A 19,425-nucleotide genomic window follows, 5' to 3' on the forward strand; every position below is an offset into this window, starting at 1 on the left:
AACTAGCATACCAACACTTCTACCGCATTCTCTATCAGCCAGAACAATCTATAAGGCCTCCTCAGTTCCAGAGGTCTCCAGCCTTCCATGGAAGAGCTGCAAAACCAACTTGTAAAGGGCATGGATACAGGGAGGGCAAAGAATTGGGAATATTAATTGCAATTTACCTACCATAATCACTATTCTCATTTCCTTTTAAAAACTCATATTCTGTAATAAAGGGTCAGATAAAGATATTTTATTTTTCTCCAGATAAACGAATCCAACTATACATGAAAAGCCTACTTTGTCTTCCAAGTCCTCAAAAATGCATGCCTCCCGTGCCAGGAGGCCTTGCTATCATTCAGCAGGAGCTAGAAGTGCTAGGCTCTCAATATGCAAACATTGTGAATCTCAACAAGCAAGTGTATGGACCATTTTATGCAAATATACTTCGAAAGCTGCTCTTCGGTGAGGAAGCCATGGGAAAGGCTGATGCTTCATCTGCTAACTAAAGAGGAACTGACATTGGATGCGAGGTTGGAAATCTAGCACTTTGGTACCCAGTCTGTTTCCACCAGTGGCATTACAGATGTGGCACATCCTCAGTCCTGCTTGTGGTGCAGCGTTAGCCTGAATTTGTGTAATCCAGTAATATTAGCATTGCAGAAGACATGCACATCATAGAGACCCTATTCATGCATCATTTTCAAGTTCAAAAGAGATGTTTTTAATGGACAGAAAGCAATTTATAATTAATTATATTACCTATATAATACTTGTAAATGTTTTCTTAAGCATTTATATGTGGCTTGTTCATTCAACCTTTAAGGAGTTGTATTTCCTCACTTGTCACTATGAAATCTAATGATTTTTAATTTTGTTACAACTTCTTAAAAGGGTTGCAAGTCATGAGAATAACCAAGGGGACTGATGTTCTGAATAAATGATGTGACATAAGCACAATTGTATTTGAAATGTACGATTAAATTTTATTAATGTGTAACAGAAACTTACATAGTAAGTTTATGAAGCCCAGAAATGTACCAAATCACATTTTATATTACCAATTGCCAGTATTTGTCTAGAATTTAAATTTATTAAAAATATTTTAAAGCTATGTACACATTTTAGGTAAAACCTCTATTGTTCATTCAGTGAAAATATATTTTAAAAAATCCCTTCTAAAATTTTATTCTAGAGGTTGGTTTCTGCCTGTAACTTACCCTGCTCTCTGAGAGAAACAAGTTTTGCACAAATTTATTAGTGAATGTCCTTGCATTTCTCAGGCCATTGGTAAGGTTTATATAAGATGTTAATATTTTTATGTAAGGCAGGAGTGGTTTGAATTGGTTTATTTAGAATAAGAAGGGAATTTAACAGTAAACGAGATCCCCAGGAGATCCCCCATTGTCAGTGAAGTTCACATGTGAAAACGAAACAGTTGAAGTTTGGATTTTTTTAACCATATAACTTGTTAGCAAATGCCTCCTGTGCTGATTAGATTCTTACCCCGCTATGACCAAGATGCTCTTCTAAGCATCACTATCATTTGACATTCTTGAGCATTAAGTCAAAACTTTGCCAAGCTGGCACTGGTTGTCATTGGGGTTTTGGAGAAATCTGTTTGTCCGAGAATTACATACTTCTTCGAAAATGTTAAGGGAAGCACTACAGTCTGGGCAGACTCCATCTAGAAAGTACTTTATTCCCATAAAACACCTTTGGATTATTTTGTTTTCTAAGGACCCACTGAATCTTAGTAGTCTGGTAGGGAAGAGTGGGTAGGAGGTCAAAAGGAGGAAGTACTCTTTTTTACCTTACCTCCTTTTCCTCACTCTGACCTCCACCATTATGGTGTTACTTTAATTAAAGTTCTAGGACATGATTGTGTGAATAAATTATCTCCAATCTTTACATGTTGGAGGGATCTGCCAAAACTTGAGGAAATTTTGAAAGTCTTTTTTTTTCTCACAATGACCAATATATACATCTGCCATTCTACCCATCTAAGCAGCTGTTATGAGTAGAATTTTCCTGAAGAGCACATCACTGGTCTTACCCATTTCCCCCTGTCGTCTTCCTGTATTTCCCTTCTGCCCATGTATTCCTGTGCTTAGAAACCATAAGGTGCTGAAAACAAATTTTTTTTTTCATTTTCTCTTAAGTCAAGGTAGTTTTCAATTGTGTTCACTTTGGAGCGTGGGTGGCAGAGGGTTCTGACGTGGAAAAGTAATGTGTAGTGTGACTTTTTGTTGCTTTCCGAGGTAAACCACATACTTAACAGGAAGACTGAGTGGTGTACTTTTTTATTATCAGATTGGAACCCAGTTGGTATTCTTGTATACTTGATTATACTGCAATTGCCAGCGGGAAAACAATGTGCAGACATTTTTAAAAATGCATTTAAAATGAAGGGCATTCTGCTTTTTTTTTTTTTTCTTTCTTTCTTTTTTTAAGTCCCAAGGTAAATCTCAATGTCTCAAGTCTGGATTTAGGCAACTACATTTATTAGGATTTTTAAAAGCATATCCCTTAGCATGTTGTGTTCTTTTTTTTGTTTTACTTAAATGTTTACTTCTACTTTTGAGGTTTTCTTAACATGGTCTTGTTTTGTAATGTCAATTTTATTAAACACCATATACACATTTTCATTCTTCTGCTAAAACATGTATTGTGTGCACTAGTTAAATTTTAAAACATTAAAAATTATTTGAAGATAGCCAGTGTCTCTTTGTTTTTTGTATTTTTTTATTTTTTGAGAGAGTGAGGGTGAGCGAGAGAGAATGAGTGGGGGAGGGGCAGAGAGCGAGGGGACAAAGGATCTGAAGTGGGCACTGTGCTGACAGCAGAGAACCTGACACACAGTTCAAACTCACAAACTGTGAGATCATGACCTGAGTTGAAGTCTGATACTTAACTGACTGAGCCACCCAGGTGCCCTCTTTGTTTTCTAAACCACCTTTTGGTAGCTCAGGGCTAGAATATTGCATAGTCTTTATTGTGGTTCTTCTACAATGATTGTTCTGGTGATTGTCAGAGCCTTACAGAGATCAGGTCATGTTCACTCAGTCAGTCAGGAAATACATACTGAGCATGTACTGTATGACCAGAAGTATCCTAAGTGTTGTGTGATACACAGATGACTAGATAGACACCGTCCTCAAGAAGCTTATAATCTAGGAAGAAGGACAGACTCGTGAACAAAGTATCATAAAGACAAAAACAAGTACATACAGTGCTAGAGTAAATACCATCCCATTCTATTCCATGGAGATCATTCTTGAGCTACAACAGGATGGGTCAGGAATGGCCAGGAGGCTAGGAAAGGGGAAGGCACAATAAGTCAAGTGCATGGTGAATATAGTGGGGTGGAGAAATGGCAAGCCAATGACTAGCATATGGTAGAAGAGTGGAGGTGAGGAGAGGTGAAACAAGAGAGGTAAAAAGATTCTGGGATGTTATGCTAAAATTTTGGGGGTTTGTCCTGAAATAGATAAAGAATCAGAATCTTTTGAAATAAGAGAGGGTTGTGTTTTAGAAATGATGTATTTGGAAATTATGTTTTGGAAAGATTACCCTGGCAAAGAACACTTGCTGTTGGTGCGGGGATATTCCTCTGTGTGGAGTGTGAATACATATATGCACTCGCACGTGAACACATGGTATAAGCAATGGAAATGGACCCAGGCCTGCTGAAGCAGAAAGGGAGCTTACTGCATAGGTATTAAGGACCTCATGGAATCGTCCTAATCTGGGGAGTCAGGCTTGGAAAATGGGTAGGAACCAAGGCAATGCAAGCTGCAGGACTCTAGCCAAGCTGGATGCAGTCCTATGGCTTCAGAGATTTATTTCTCTACTGTCCTTGCTTCTTTGCCTAATTTGCTCAAGATTCAAAGTCCCAGGTATGAACAAGCTGTTAGAAGAATCTAGTCCAAGTTCCCAGGCTCTGATTTGCAGGAGATGGAAGGAGTGAATAGCTGACCCTTGGACTCCCATGGTCCCATCAAGGTCACCCAACTAGAGATTACTTCCAAATGGAAAAGAGTTGTTGAGGAGCAGAAAGAGAAAAAAAAATCCATAAAATATACATTTGTGAGGGCTTTAAAATTTGGATGTGAGAAATGTGTGTGACCACCCACCCAATCCCACATTGCCTCTGAGAATAATGCTAAAAGATGATTCAAGGAAGGGCAGCGGCATGTGAAGTCGACCATTATTGGTGTGTGTGTAGATGAACTGCCAAACGAATAGCTCCCAGATCTCAGTGGCCTCATATACCCACATTTCTCAAATTATAGTTCAAAGCAGGGGTAGGGTGGTGGGCTGGGGGAGGCGCTACTCCATTCAGTAGTAGAAGAAGCCCAACTTCCAACCGTCCTGTGACTGCTGTCCCCTAGCTCTTCAAAGTCTCCATTCCCTCAGAAGATAAGGAAAGAAAAGGATTGTTCACTTTTACTCATGGTTCATTGGCCACAACTCTATCATGCGGACTCATCTAACTGCAAGGGAGGCAAGATTATGGGTCAAGGAAGAAGAGGCTGATATGTTGGTAAGCATTAGCAATCTCTACCTCTGGTCCCTCCAGCTTTCTTAAATAAGCCCCATCAATCTTCTTTTCATGAAAATAGGTTTAAAACCATGTGCCCGTTCTGATCTTTTAATAGTAGTTCTCCAGAGCGCCATGTTGAGAGGATTTTGAAGCCAGATCCATGGTGAGCAGTAACGAGTTCTGTGCCTGGTTGGCAAAGTATGCCATGGGTGTGGAGTGCGCCACCTTTGTGCAACATATTTTTATTTCTAACTCAAACCCTTCTCGAGACTAAAGTTCAACCTGTTCCACCTCTGGGGATGTTAAGTTCCAAAATTTTCTACTCATGGCTTAGTAAAAGTAGCATGGGACTGAGAATCACAAGACCGGAGTTTGAATTCATTTCCTCTACTTAATAGCTCTATGAACTCAAGCCAGTTTTTTAAATCTCCTTGAGCCTCTGTTTCCTACCCTACCTCACAAGAGATGTTGTGAGAATCAAATGAGATAATGAATTCAAAATCATCTGCGAACTCTGAAGCATAATTTAGTCAGAATACATTAAAATAACTGTAATTTATTAGTCCTAAATCTCTTTCAAGCTTCAGGAGGTTTTAGTATTGTGAGATGTGATGGTCAGGTACTTAAGTACACAAGAGCAGAAATTGTCATACCTCATCAGAACCACGGTTCGTTAAGCCCAAGATTGTCATTGGCAGAGAAACTCAAGGGTATGTAGAAGGCTGCAGTTATTGTCCTTACTGTCAACTGCAAAGGAAAGTGATAAACCCAACATGTTCTTATTTTACTTGGTAATCACTAATGACTTTATCCTCCATGATTTAATCTAACCTTTTAGAAAGTACGTTTGCTATTACTGACTTGTGTCTTCTTGTTCTCTATTTTTGGGGTGAAGCTTTATCTTGTTCATTTCTAAGTTTATGCGTCTTTCAGATCTCAAGAGAAGGAACCGAGGGATTTATTGCAAAGCTTTAAAAAGAAGAAAGAAAACACAGGAATCTGTCTCACCAGCTGCACTTGCAGGCTTGATGGAGGATCTGAATATAATTCTTTATTTTTTATTATTTACAGAGTGTGGGTGGGAAGAGAGAGAGAGAAAGAGGGAGAATCCCATGACCCTGAGATCATGACCTGAGCTGGAATCAAGAGTTGGACACTCAAATGACTGAACCACCCAGGTGCCCTTAATTCTTTTTTCTTTCAAGTAAAATAATAATAGCCACTGAGCACTTACCATATGGCAAGGAATACCCTAAGCGCTTCATACACATGATCTCCTATAACTGCACAACACCCTGTAGGGCAGGCTTTATCTTTATTTCTATAGATGCAAATGAAGCTCAGATTAGCTACAGAAGTTGTCCAAGGTTACAGAGCTGGTGGGTGTCTTTAAACCCACCAAAGAGTCTAACCCTGGAATGTGTGCGCTAAAACCTTTTGCTATATTGGTTTCTCTAGGTCATCCGATCAAAAGTACTTCTCACTGTTGTGATGCTACCAAATGCTTCCTTGGTGTTTTACTTCACTACTTCTTTCTGCGGCCGCCCTCCCTTTTGGTACCTCTTAATTAATAACGTCCCAGGAGAGAAGTGATTGGGTCTAATTGCCGTTAGTCAGTACAGACACTCCTCTTCCCTACTCTCCTGCACTGGGTAGGGGCCACGTCAGCTCCCCTACATGGCTGTCTTTGGCAGGTTCCTGACCCAATCAGTTCTTACAGCATGGTTGGGTCCCATGACACAATGCAAGGCTGTTTCAGAGAAGGGCTTTGTGGCCATGTCAGGCAGCAAAAGGCTTCAGACCATCCACCCTTGATCAAAACGTAAGCTGTTTTTTCAGATTACAGTAGAGGTTTCGGCCCGTGTTCACCCTCACCTTGCTGTTTATGAAATGATAGGCTTCACAGAAGCCCTCTTTGCCCTTGCCTTTTCAGACTGAAGAGCCCATATTCTTTCTCCAACATTGTTCTAGCCTTTTCTAGTTCTATTGTGAATTTACTCAAGTTTGGAAACCAGGATCACACATGTTTTCTCCCAGTCTGGATGCATCAAGGTTTTGAAGACAGGATAATCCTTTTTTGTTTACAGTGTCTTCATGTTGAAGCCTCTCAGAATAAGGTCTTATTTCTTTAACATGGCATAAGGGCTAACAATGGCCCAGTCCCAATGGATCTTTCTAGTGTCACCTACAGACACTTCCTTATAGACAAGCCCTATGGAGATCACACTCAATTGCCAGAATGTGGTCCTATGTAAAGTCCTCAAGCCATTGGTCATGCTGTTTTTCTCTGCTTGAAATATCTTCTGCCACTCCATCCATCCAGGGTGCTATTATGATAGAGCAATTGAAAGCATGTCAGATAATTATGGATTTAAATTCTAGCTCTGCTTGGCGAATTTCTTAATCCCTGTGAACCTTAGTCCTCTTCGCCTGTCAAGTGGAGATAATCATACTTACCTCCCTGCGGTTGATCATTAAATCAGAGAATGCACACGAAGTGGTTATTCCAATGCCTAGCAAAGAGTAAATGCTCAGTCAGTAAATGGAAGCCCAGCTTGGACACCTCTGCTTCCCCCTTTCTTTTGCTGTCCTTTAACCAATGCCCCTTTTTCCTTACCCACTTCTCCACCGCATCAGTCACCTTCTCATCTGGCTACTGCAACACTATATACTTAATTGATGGTACAATATTCCAAGATGTCAGCCATTTTTCTTTCTGCGATTTCCCTTCCCCAAATACCCAGCCTTCTATTCAAACCACGAATCTTTTTGTACTAATATCTCAGGAAAAGAATGTGACAGCAGAAAACAGAAGAGTCAGGAGACTGTTCCTGGCTTTATGGTTTTTAAAATTCAGTTCCCTAGGGAATCAGAAGTCACGGGTTGACCTGGGGGCAAGTGCTGATACCTGGTAGGGGTGAGAGAGGGGAGGCAGGGGTAATAAGGGAAGGATTGCAAGGATTGTAGCAGCTGTGGTCTAAGCGCCCCAACACCAGTGTCAGCTGTTGCCAGTGTGGACTCTGGGTTCACTGCTACCTGATTCACCTCTTTTCAAGAGAAACAAACAAACAAATCAAGGGTTTTTTTAAATGTGAAATACAATATCGAGTTTATTATCACTCACTACATTATTTTCTTTCAAATAATTTATTCAACAAAAATTTATTCAGGGGCAAACAGTGAGTTAGAACCTGGGAGTGCAAAGACAGACAAGATGGTTTCTGTTCCAGGAGCTCCGTAAAGAATTAGATGCATAAACATAGAATATGGTATCAAGTGATATGTCTTATGTTAAAGAGTGATTTCCAAAGTGTGATCACTGGGCCAGCAGCAGCAGCAGCAGCATCACCTGGGAACTTACTGTAAATGCAAATTTGCAGGCCCTGGCCCAAACCCGCCTAATATCCAAGCTGAGGTTGTTTTAACAAGCTCTCCAGGTGATTCAGATGCATGCTAAAATTGGAAAATCACTTTGAGAATAAAAAGCCAAGAGGACTTCGGAGCAGTAAGCCAACACATCTGAGCCAACCTTGAGATCTCTGCCATCTAAAAATCACTTCACAGTCCCTTCCAGCCTAGATTCTAAATAGGTTGCTCTCTGGTAATTCACAAGGATGATACAAAAGTGTATGTGTCCTTTTAAGTGAACGCATAAGATCTTCAAGAATGGGGTTTTTAATTAACCTTTAAAATTTTTCTTTCCCTTCTCCTACTTTCAGATTTCAGCACAATACTTTGGAGATACAGGCACTGAAACTTACTTGAAGCAGCTAATTTGGAAATTAACCTCGTGAAAGAGTTATACAGTCACGATGAGAAAACGGCATTTGTGTATTTACAAATTTTCATAATTTACTGTGGCAAAATATACAGAAAAGTTAACCATTTTTTAAAAAGTTTTATTTATTTATTTTTGCGAGAGAAGGTGAGAGTGAGCAAACTAGTGGGGTAGGAGCAGAGAGAGAATCCCAAACAGGCTGCCATCTGCCAGCACAGAGCCCGATGTGGGGCTTGAATTCAGGAACCACAAGATCATGACTTGAGCAAAATCAAGACAGATGCTTAACCTACTGTGCCACCCAGGTGCATTAGAACCATTTTTAAGGGTGCAGTTCAGTGCCCTTAAGTACATTCATGATGTTGTACAACCATCACCACTGCTCCATTCCATAATTTTTGCATCTTCCCAAACTGAAACTGTGCACCAATTATACAATTGTTGATATCTTTTGCCTTGTTCTCTTCCCATGGGAGTTTTTTCTATTGATCTGAGTTCATTCTAAAGTACGGCTATCAATCCTTTGTCTTCTTCCAACTCATGTTTTTAAAGGGCTCTATTCATGGTGAATTTTAAAAATATGTTCATAAAATTCTGCATTTTCATGGAATAATAAAACTGTGGTTACAATTATATTATCAAATCTATGAATATTTTCCTTTAGGATTTCTGTGTTGCTGTCCTTGAAGGCTTTCACAACCTCAATCTTATGAATACACTTAACCCATAGAGGATTTACTTAGATGTTTTTTTCTAAATGGCTAATCAGCTATTCCGACATCATTTATTGGATAACTTGTCTTTGCCTACTGATTTAAAATGTCATATTTTCATACTAAAATTTTCTGCATCCTGATCTTTTCTCTAGTCCTTCGAGAATATAGCACAGCCTTAACTACCGTCCTGTTATGCTCTACTCTCCAGGGAGTTAAATCCCCCTCACTTTATGTCATTTTGATGGTTGTATAATATCCCATCACACGCACATAATTTTTTTAACCAACCTCTTAATACTAAGCATTTGTTAAATTTCCTATTTTCCAATACCATACAACCTGTAGTTTTGGATTGGATTAAACAAAAATCTCTGCAGCCGTGGCTCAAGTTGTGCAAATTACCCGTCTACCCTTTTCTCTGAACTGTTTAAACAATTAGAACGAATACGCTTTACTGGTCTGAATTATGGGATAATTGGCACCGAATCCGTCCCCTGGTCAACATTATCCGACAGAGACTTCCAAGTGACACCAGGGGGCGCAGTTTCCCAGCTCCGCCTCAGCCACATCCGGGTTCCACCGCAGGTTCGGGCCGGGAGCAGGCGGAACGTTTCTATCACGCCACCAATTAACCTGCGCGGCGGGGACCATTTAGGCCTTCGCGCATCGCTCTTACCGGGCGCTGCGGTTTGCTTGGGGCAGCCGAAAGCGGGCGTGGCGGCTCTGCTGGCTTCTCCCTTCGTCGTGAGCAGCACAGCATGGACGTGCTTGCGGAAGAGTTTGGGAACCTGACGCCGGAGCAACTGGCTGCGCCCATCTCCACTGTAGAGGTGAGGGCTGGGCACGCGGAGAGCGGAAGGGGCCGGGAGCGTCCGCAGGAGGCGTTGCCCGAAGAGCTCGCGTGGCGGAGGGGTGGGGGGGCGGCGGCGGCGGCGGCGGCGGCGGCTTCTGCGCATGCTCAGCGCGACGGAGCGGGTCTCTTCCGGAGCGGGCCGCCGAGTGCACGTGGAGGGGCAGAGCTCGGAGGAGCGGGACAGTCGCCCGCACTCGCGGCCTTCGGCTGGGGTGGGGGTGGGGGCCCTTCAGGGGTCGTGTGTGTCAGGGAAGGATTGGCCCTCGCTCCCACCTAGTGGGACGTAGTGTACGCTCCCGGGTTAGAGGAGACACTGAGGTCCAGGGAGCTTAGGCCACCTTCGTGGGGTCCCGCTTTTGCCGGTGGTGGTGAAAGCAAATCGTCTGAATCCCAGGCTAGTAATCCTTTTAACTTGGAATTCAAGTTTGGGCTTTAGGAGTATTTTAAACGCCCTGGAAATTTACTCACAACACTTTGAAAAAAGAAATTGTGTATCAGAAGTTAGAGATAACTGCCCTCCAGTGAGCTGTCTAGAGAAGTTCAGCTGTGGACGTAGTCTTATTTTCTGGAAAACCACATGTAAACCCTCTGGGCCTCAGAGGCTTTACCGTCATGGAATGGGGGAAATGGAGAAATCGTGAAGGGAAAGCTTTCAGGTAGAGGAACAGGACACTTGAATATTGGTGGGTGACATAGTAGGTCAGACCGCCTGATGTTTTCGAGGAACTACGGTAGTATTAGAGTGAAGAAAAGTGGAGGAAGAGAGATGAAAAATAGGTCGGCGAGGGTCCTGATTATGAAAGGTTTTGATTTTTCATAGACCTCCGAAGGAGCTATGAAATGCTATTGAAGGGATTAAGCTGGAGAGTGACATGATCGGTGAATCTATTGGATTGTAATCTTTTCTTTATATTTATTTGACAGATTAATGAGGTTATGATTAGTCTGTCAGATTCAATACATGAGTGCCTACAACACATTGATGATCATCAGGCAATACTGGATTTTTAACTCTTTAAGAGTTAATAGTAAGAGCCAGCATTTACTGACCACTTGCTATGCGGCAGGTTCTGTTTAAGCCTAATATGCATTGTGTTACTGATTTTCTGAAATAAGCACTATTTTCACCCATTTTGCCAATGAAAGACTTTGGAGGCCCAGAGAGGTTACATAATTAATCCAGTGTCAGAAAGCTGTTAAGTAGCTGATCTGGATTTTGGACTCTGCCAGTCTGATTTTAGTCTTCATCCTTAAGATGAAAAGACTGCCTTTTCAAAGACCTGAAGGAATAAGCTTAGAGGATTTGTAAATCTTGCCTGACTTCGCACAGCTGTGAAGGGACCAGAACCACAGTTCCAGGCTTCTGATTCAGGAATAAAAATTCCTCTTCCTGACCCCCTGTGTCCAATCCACCATCACATCTTTAGGCTCCTGCCTAGTAAACCCATTCAAGTCTGAAGCTTCATTTCTGCTATTGTCCAATCTGGAACCACTGTCCTGTCCTACTTCCTAGGCTGCCAACTTGTCTCACTCCAACCTGTTCTCTGCTCTGTAGCCAGAGCCATTAGTTTAAATGATCATATTGCTTCCTTGGTTAAAATTCTTCAATCTCTGCCCTGTGCTCTTAGGGCAAAATCTAACGTCTTGACCATGTTTATAAGGCTGTCCTCAGTCGGGTCACTATTTACTTACTTCTCCAGCCTCTTTTCCCACCACTTTCTCCATCCTGCCCTGAGATCTTTCTACTCTACTTTGGATTTTTGTCTCATTCCTCATTATAGATTTACATACAACAAAATGTACAGATACCAAGTGTTCAGTTACATTTGTTTTGACAGTTATGTATACCCAAATAACTACCACTCAGTACAAGATCTAGAACATTTCCATCACCCTAGAAAGTTCCCTTGTGAACCCTTTTGAGTTTATAGCCCAAGCACCTTTACTATTTATTTATTTATTTATTTAAGACAGAGAAAAGGAGAAGGGGGAGGGGAGAGAATGAATGAATCCCAAGCAGGCTCCATGCCCAACGCAGGGCTTGATCCCAAGACCCTGGGATCGTGACCTGGGCCAAAATCAAGAGTAGGATGCCCAACTGACTGAATCACCCAGGCACCCCTCCTCCAAGTGTACTTTTTGATTTCTGTCATCATAGATTAGTTTTGCCTGACTCCCTTCTTTTTGTTAGTAGACTAACTTTTTTTAGAGTAGTTTTAGGGCCGCAGCAAAATTGAGAGGAAGATACAGATCTATATACTCCACAAATCCCCTGCCCCCACATCTCCTCTTTCTTGAAGAATGTTTTTTACTTTCTCCAGATTGTTTGCTTCCCTCCCTGAGCATTCCCTGCCACCCCTTTTTGCTGGACCTGTCTTTTGCTCAGGAGGTGTCCTGAGAATAAAATAAAGTATGAAGAATGCTTGGATCATCAAGAGATTAAAGTATATTCTGTTTAAGAAATCTGTGGTGTATGTGTGTGTGTGTGTGTGTGTGTATTTATACATACATATACATATGTATGTATATATATATATATGTGCATACACATACATGATTTCCATAAAAGTGGTTAAAATTTTTAAATTGTTCTTTTCATTTTGATTTATTTTCTTTTTCTGTGATAAAGTAAGTCATTTTTGGTATATTAAAATAACTTGTTGTAAAAATATTGTGATTGCAGCCACAGAGTTCTGATATTCTTGTTTTGCTTCACAGGAAAAATGGAGGCTGCTTCCAGCATTTTTAAAGGTAATCGTGTAATATTTAATACTAGTGGTTATTTTTCAGATGAAAAAGGGCAAATTCATCTTTTTTCAAAGATTAAATGTTTATCATCAACTAATAATTTTTGACTTTGCACAACTATGTGATTTGTTATATTTTGGAAATACAAGGAATTAGACCATGACTTAACCTATGTCTAAGGTGCTAGTTGGATGAGTGGTAATCTAATTTTAGAGAAAGGCTGTAGTATATGCAGTAGCACAGTGGTGTTGGCAAAAGTGGTGATGCTCCAGGTGGTCAGAGGTCTCCCAAAGGAGGTGAGACATAAACCACATCTCGGGAGGACAGGATTTAAGCAAGCAAAAAAGGTACAATACTGATAGCATGCCTTGATACAAGTGCTCAAGTGGAGCCTCCATGGCATCTGTAGGGACCAATGACTAGTCTGTTTGGCTGGAATGGATGAGTGGATAGTCACAGAGACCACTGAATATAAGGTTAGTCTAGGATCTAATTCAATTTTCAAGAGCTTATGCTAAGAAGTAAGGGGTACCACAATGATAGATCATTTGACACCCACTAGGATGGCAGTGATCAAAAAGAAAGGTAACAAGTGTTGATGAGGATGTGGGGAACTTGGAAGTTTCCTGGTGGGAATGTAAAATGTTGCTTTGGACAACAGCCTGGCAGGTCCTCAAATGGCTAAACAAGAGTTACCATGTGATCCAGCAATTTTCCTTATTTACTCAAGAGAAATGAAAACACGTCTTCACACAAAAACTTGTACACAAATGTTCATAGTGGCCAAAAAATGGACACAACCCAAATGACGATCAACTGATGGATGGATAAATAATATGGTTTATCCATACGGTGGACTATTATTTGGCTGTAAGCTGTAAGAAATCAAGTGCTGGTTTACTACAGCGTGGATGGGTGTTGAAAGCATGTTAAATGAAAGAATGGAGACTTGAAAAATGAGTAGAGTCTTATCTGACTTAGTTCTGTGTTACAGGCAGAAGAGAGAGTGCTGGGAGGGGATGCGGGGGAAGCTGTCAGGGTCGGAATTCTGACCAGATTTGAAAGCCATGTTAAGGACTTTGGCTTTTCTTCTAACAGCAATAGGAAGCTATCTGAGAGGTTTTAAGAAGAGTGACCAAGAATGAAATAAAGTTGTAATAAGGTCAAGGGAAACCTTTTTTTAGTTATAACTCTTTTGTTTTTTTTTAAAGAAACTATATATAAGCAGAGGAGAAAGGGTGATTTATCATTCAAAAAAAGAGGACACAATTGGTGGCACAAGGTCCAAGAAGAGATGGAGGGTTCAATACAGACATAAGATTGGTTATTTAATTCATTTGTTCATTCATTCATTCATGCATTTATTCAAAGTTGGGATTCTCCTTTACTCGCACCACCTTGACATTTATTTGTCCAAGAATAAAGGTATGATGATTTTAGTATATAACTGGAGACAGGAACACAAAGCTTAGGCTGCCAGTGCTGTTGGTCAACAGAATCAAGGCTCTGTTCTTGGGCTGGGATGGCACCTGTGAAGAGGGACAAACATACTTAGTTTTGTACAAGTACCGGATTGGGTGTGTTTGACTTAATAGCATTGCTTTACGAAGATAAAAATTACCTTTTGCGTTTTAAGTTGATGAGTCTGTAAGGTGGCCTTGATTTTTTTATAGTGGTGGTGTAATATCCAGAATGAGGGAGGCAGTGGCCCCATGGTGTGTTGGTCAGACTGTTGAGAACATTGTCCATGAGTTCAGGGTGCCCGTGTTAGGAGGAACACTGACCAACTGGAGCATGCCCAGGAGCAGGCCATCTGCTGTCGAAGGGTCTGGAAAGCGTGCATGTGAGACATAGTTGAATAGTTCCTGTTTGGCCTGGACATGACAACATGAAGGAGAGTTACAGTAAATAAACAGACTGTCGAGAGCAGGCCTTTCTCTCCAGAAGGACAGTTAAGTCCAAGGGCTGGAAACTGGAGGAAGGCAGACCTCAGATCAACATAAGGTTGAATTTCTTCCCCCAATAATTAGGACTGCTTCTGAATGGGATGGTTTCTTTGTAAACCAGTGAGATCCCAAAAAGGAAGTGTAATTAAAGCAAAGGCTCTATGATTATGTGTTAGGAATGTTCTAGCAGTGCTGAACTCAATTGTGCTTGAAGATTAATACTAAAAAAAGAGAATACATACGGTCCTTTTAAATTCTGACATTTTGGAGTCTTTGTTATTGTTTCAGTGTTTTCAGTAGCAGGACATGTAGTATCTCTGCAAATTCAAAGTATGCAGAGAAAATCTTGCCTTATTTGTTAGCTTATGGAGAGTCGTTAGGTATATTCAGATATTCCTATCTTGAATTCCAAGTGTCGGGCTGATTCTCAAGGAGGAAAATTTGAGGGGTATTAGTAGGATGGGGGAGAGATGGAATGAGGACACATACGTGTAAAATTCTAAGTGAAATTCATGGATTTTTTTTTCTGTCTTTGGTTTTGAGAAAAATCTGAAGAAATCTGTGGTTAGAGTCGGTAACATAGGGTGTTAATTTGTCACTAACCTACTTTTTATTTTTTGTCTGTTTAGGTGAAAGGCCTCGTGAAACAGCATATAGATTCATTCAACTATTTCATTAATGTGGAGGTAAGCAGCAGGGCCTAGAAGTAGAGAGAGGGGCGCCTGGTTGGCTCAGTTGGTGGAACATGCGACTTCTGATCTCAGGGTCATGAGTTGGAGCCCCATGTTGGATGTGGAGCCTACTTAAAAAAAAAAAGTAGAGAGGAGAATTGATTTAAGCTAGAGACATTCCTAATGGTGTTCTTTTCCCTACAGATAAAGAAGATAATGAAAGCCAATGAAAAGGTTACAAGTGATGCTGACCCCATGTGGTACTTGAAGTAAGGAATCAACTACTCTTGATTTGCTACTTTGATTACGTCTAACATTTTTTGAAGTGAATATGGTTGTTACCAAAACGCTATGAAAAAAGCTCTCCTTATCTGTTTAATAAGGAGGTAATTATCAAGTGCTCAGTTTTGAATCAGTAAACTAATTATAACAAGTAGAGTTAATGGTTGAGAAGTACTGAAACTATTAAGGTTTAAACATTTTTTAGAACAATATTGAACTGCAAGAAAAATTACCGAAGTAATAGAGTTCCATATTATCCTGCACGCAGCCTATGCTGATATTAACATCATACAGAACCATACCATAATTAGCAAACCCAGGAAATTAGCACTGATAATAATACTGTCAACTAATCTGCATGTCTTATTTCCAGTTTTCCCGCTCAAGTCTTTTTTTTCAGGCCCAGGATTCCGTCCAGGGCTCTACGTGATGATTAGTTCTCAGGTCTCTCCTTAGTCTCCCCAAGCCTGTGACTGTTCCTCACACTTCCTTGGTCTTTTATCACCTTGTCACTTTTGAAGAATTTTGATCCAGCGTTTTGTAGGAAGCTCTTCAGTCTGAGTTTGTATGATGTTTGCTCATGATTCGATTGGGTTGTGCGTTTTTGGCACAGAAGTAACGTTTCATGCCATTCTCACTGCATCATGTCAGGGTACAGGTGTCAGTATATTTTACTATTGGTGGTTTTAACTTTTCACTTGATTAAGATGGTATATGCAGGTTCGTCCACTATAAAGTTACTATTTTTCTTTTTGTAATAAGTGCCTTGGGGGGAGATCCTTTGATTGATACTATGCAAATACCTACTAACTTTAGCCTGCAAGGACAGGTCTTACAAGTTATTGCTGTGTATTTGCCTGTTGGTGAGGATTTCTTGCTATCGCTCCTTATCCAGTAATACTGGAATTCTGTTGTAAAGAAGAGCTTTTTCTTCCCTTTATTTATCTCTTTAACTTTATTTATATTAATGTGAACTCTTGTATATTTTAATCTATGGATCGTAATCCAGCGGTATCATTTTATTGCTTAACTTGTCCCAGCTTTGCCCAAGGGAGAGGCTTCAGGTTGATTTCCATGTCCTTTTGGCACACTGCTGCTTATTTTCAAGCACTCCTTTACTTTCTGGCACCATGAGATGTGGTTGATCTGGTATTTTCCCTGTCTTAGCCTGGAATCCACTGTTTTCCCAAGAAGCCCTACTCTCTTTTTTTTGGATAATAGTGTTTAAAAATCAAGATAGGGATACTAAAGCCTTGGTAGGCAGAGTAAGGAAATATATGTGTATATACTAACCTATGCATCCACACATCAATATTTCTACGTCTTACTCATTTTTACATATATTTTTAAAATCCCACTGTACGAACACCTCCTGTTTCAGTCCACCTCTGCAGGACTCATTCTAACTAACCTCTTTCCTTATTTGTAACTTTTATGTCTAAAATGAGAAACCTGGCTCTCATTGACCACTCTATTTTTACTTATTTATTCAATCCTAGAATATACGTAGTTTCAGAATAGCTAACTCATACCTCTGTGAGAATAAAATTTAATTAGAGTACAATATCCGTGTATTGCTTCTTTGTCTTTATCTTTACAATATCCAAGCAACATGCTGTTTCCAAAGCTACTTAGATTTGTCATTTCCTTTCTCACCTTCTCAGGGCAGTTAGTTATGCATTTGTAAGGCAGGAAGGTTTGTTTTCCATTTTGGGTCCCCTTCTGCATCCTGATAGGTTTTAATTATGCATTTAACTTTTGGACTATGTGAAATATGGTTGTAAGAGTGAGAGCTATATAAAAAAGTATTTTCGGGGAATTGTCACTCCATTCCCAGTTCTTTCCACACTGTTGCCAGACTCCCAGTAGGTAACCAATCTCCTTAGTTTCTGTTTTCTTCCTGTGTTTCTTTTGCCATAACGAGCATATACAGATGGTCCCTGACTTACAGTGCTTCAACGTAAGAATTTTTCAACTTAACGATGGTGTGAAAGCTATACGCATTCATAGAAGTTGTACTTTGAATTTTGAATTTTGATCTTTTCCCAGGTTAGCAACATGCAGTACAATCCCGTCTTGTGATGCTGGGTGGCGACAGCCACAGCTCCCCAGTCGGCCCCGCAGTCACCAGGGTCAACAACGATACAGTTACGATCCTTCTGTTTTTCACTTTCTGTACATATTCAGTGAATTCCATGAGATATTTAACATTGTATTTTAAAACAGGCTCTGTGTTCTATGATCTTGCCCAAATGTAAGCTAATGTAATTTTTCTGAGCACGTTTAAGATAGGCTAAGCTAAGCTGTGATGGTTGGTAGGTTATGTATATTAAATGAATTTTCAACTTAACAACTTTTCAACTTATGTTGGGTTTATTGGGCTGTAGCCAGACTGTAGGTCAAGGAAGAGCTGTATCTTTTTTCCTCTTATAACCTCTTCTTTCTTGTATGAATAATAGCTCTTTTCATTAAATAATCATCTTCAGGGAGCTATCTTTCCAGTATTTTTTAAAAAGAGATTTATAGCAATTTCTTTAAAAATACTCTGATAGTATTTTCCTTCCTTTGTAGAACTGTACGTACTATGACTTCAAGATCTTCCAATTATAATTTTTAATTTGTCGTTCTTAGCAAGATAAGTATTTGTCAAAGTGTAATCTTTGCATTTGGGAGGAAAATAGCTTGTTTATATGTTTGTTGAAAAGCTGTAACTGGTAATGGAATAATTTGCTTTTCAGATATCTTAATATCTATGTCGGGCTCCCTGATGTTGAAGAAAGCTTCAATGTAACTAGACCGGTATCCCCCCATGAGGTAATTATCTACCTTACCATGATTGAATTTGTTTGCCTTAACTCAGAGTCTGTGCCCTTAATATATGTTCTTGAAATGACTTTAAAATAGGGGAAAATATCTCTTATGAGACAAAGCTAACCAAAATAAATTAGCACTTGTATAATACTATATTAGGAAACAATTCTGCAATGTTTAGTTTTTCATTTAATCCTAGTTAATCTGTGCTGTCATATAGGTATGTCTCCTGTTCGTGTCCTGTTCTAAGCTTTTGGGCAGCCTTCCCCCTGCCCGCACTTGTTCCCTGCCCCAGCCAGCCACTTGTGCCTGGTACAATGTGCTGTCCATCTGCACAGGTGACTGAGCACATGTTTTGAGGGTCAGCAAGCATTGTGTTAGGCAGAGGAGACCAAGGACAGGGGCTCACAGACCATTAGAAGAGATAGGTGGGTAGGAAGAAAATTTAATTACCAGGATTTTAGCAGAGCTACAGACAAAGGGTTGTGGAACAGGTCTGTTGGCTTTTAACACATTCCACATTCTTCTTGAAATTCTTCTACTTGGTGTCCATAATTGGGAATTGATTCAGGAAAGAAAATGATTTTTGTAGATTTATCTAGTCTGTGTCGATGTAGAACTAAAATGTAAAGCAATTAGGGAAAGTAGCAGAGTAATCTTCATTAAACAAGTAAGTTAGAAAGTTAGGGTTGTTGTCTGAGCATTGTTAAACAGGAAGTACGATCAAGTAACCAGATATTTCACACAGGTAAATTTTGTTACTTAATCACCGAGTTTCGAGTGTCAGTTGAACATTTGTCTTGTGCCTCAGCATTGAGAGATATACAAAAGAAATGAGACCCTCTCCTTCCTCAAGGAGCGCATACACTTGTGGAGAGCGTAAACTAACAGAATACTTGAAACAGACACCAGGGCTTGCACACTTGACTGCCTGGAAGGGTAAGATAGGTACAGTAAGTGAAGTTGTGTTGAGGTTTGGAATGTTGGAAAATGTGTGCACCAGTATGGCTTTCCCCGCTTCCCCATTCCTTCTCCATTTGCTGGAGTTTTCTAATTATTTTAGAACTAGGCAGCCAATTAGCAAATTCC

The 19,425-nt window shown here is 40.3% G+C and overlaps 2 protein-coding genes across 4 annotated transcripts in view; both read left to right on the forward strand.

Moving 5' to 3' along the window:
• TCP11L2 (t-complex 11 like 2) overlaps positions 1–2,701 on the forward strand; it is a 41,506-nt gene extending 38,805 nt beyond the window's left edge. Inside the window, exon 10 of the mRNA XM_007096461.3 lies at positions 253–2,701. Within this exon, the coding sequence (XP_007096523.2) occupies positions 253–494 (242 nt within the window). The 3' untranslated portion in view covers positions 495–2,701. The remainder of the gene's footprint in view (positions 1–252) is intronic.
• A 6,897-nt stretch (positions 2,702–9,598) lies between these two features.
• POLR3B (RNA polymerase III subunit B) overlaps positions 9,599–19,425 on the forward strand; it is a 102,417-nt gene continuing 92,590 nt past the window's right edge. For 2 of the 3 annotated variants that reach the window (XM_007096459.3, XM_042993086.1), the window contains exons 1-5: positions 9,599–9,855; positions 12,597–12,629; positions 15,202–15,258; positions 15,448–15,512; positions 18,264–18,339. In XM_007096459.3, coding sequence (XP_007096521.1) covers positions 9,784–9,855; positions 12,597–12,629; positions 15,202–15,258; positions 15,448–15,512; positions 18,264–18,339 — 303 coding nt within the window. In that variant the 5' untranslated portion in view covers positions 9,599–9,783. Of the gene's footprint in view, positions 9,856–10,175; positions 10,273–12,596; positions 12,630–15,201; positions 15,259–15,447; positions 15,513–18,263; positions 18,340–19,425 lie in introns of those variants that run through there. The other variant, XM_042993087.1, reaches the window with a different exon arrangement.

This window comes from Panthera tigris, chromosome B4 (assembly GCF_018350195.1).
Source record: "Panthera tigris isolate Pti1 chromosome B4, P.tigris_Pti1_mat1.1, whole genome shotgun sequence".
NCBI classification, from domain to species: Eukaryota; Metazoa; Chordata; class Mammalia; order Carnivora; family Felidae; genus Panthera; species Panthera tigris.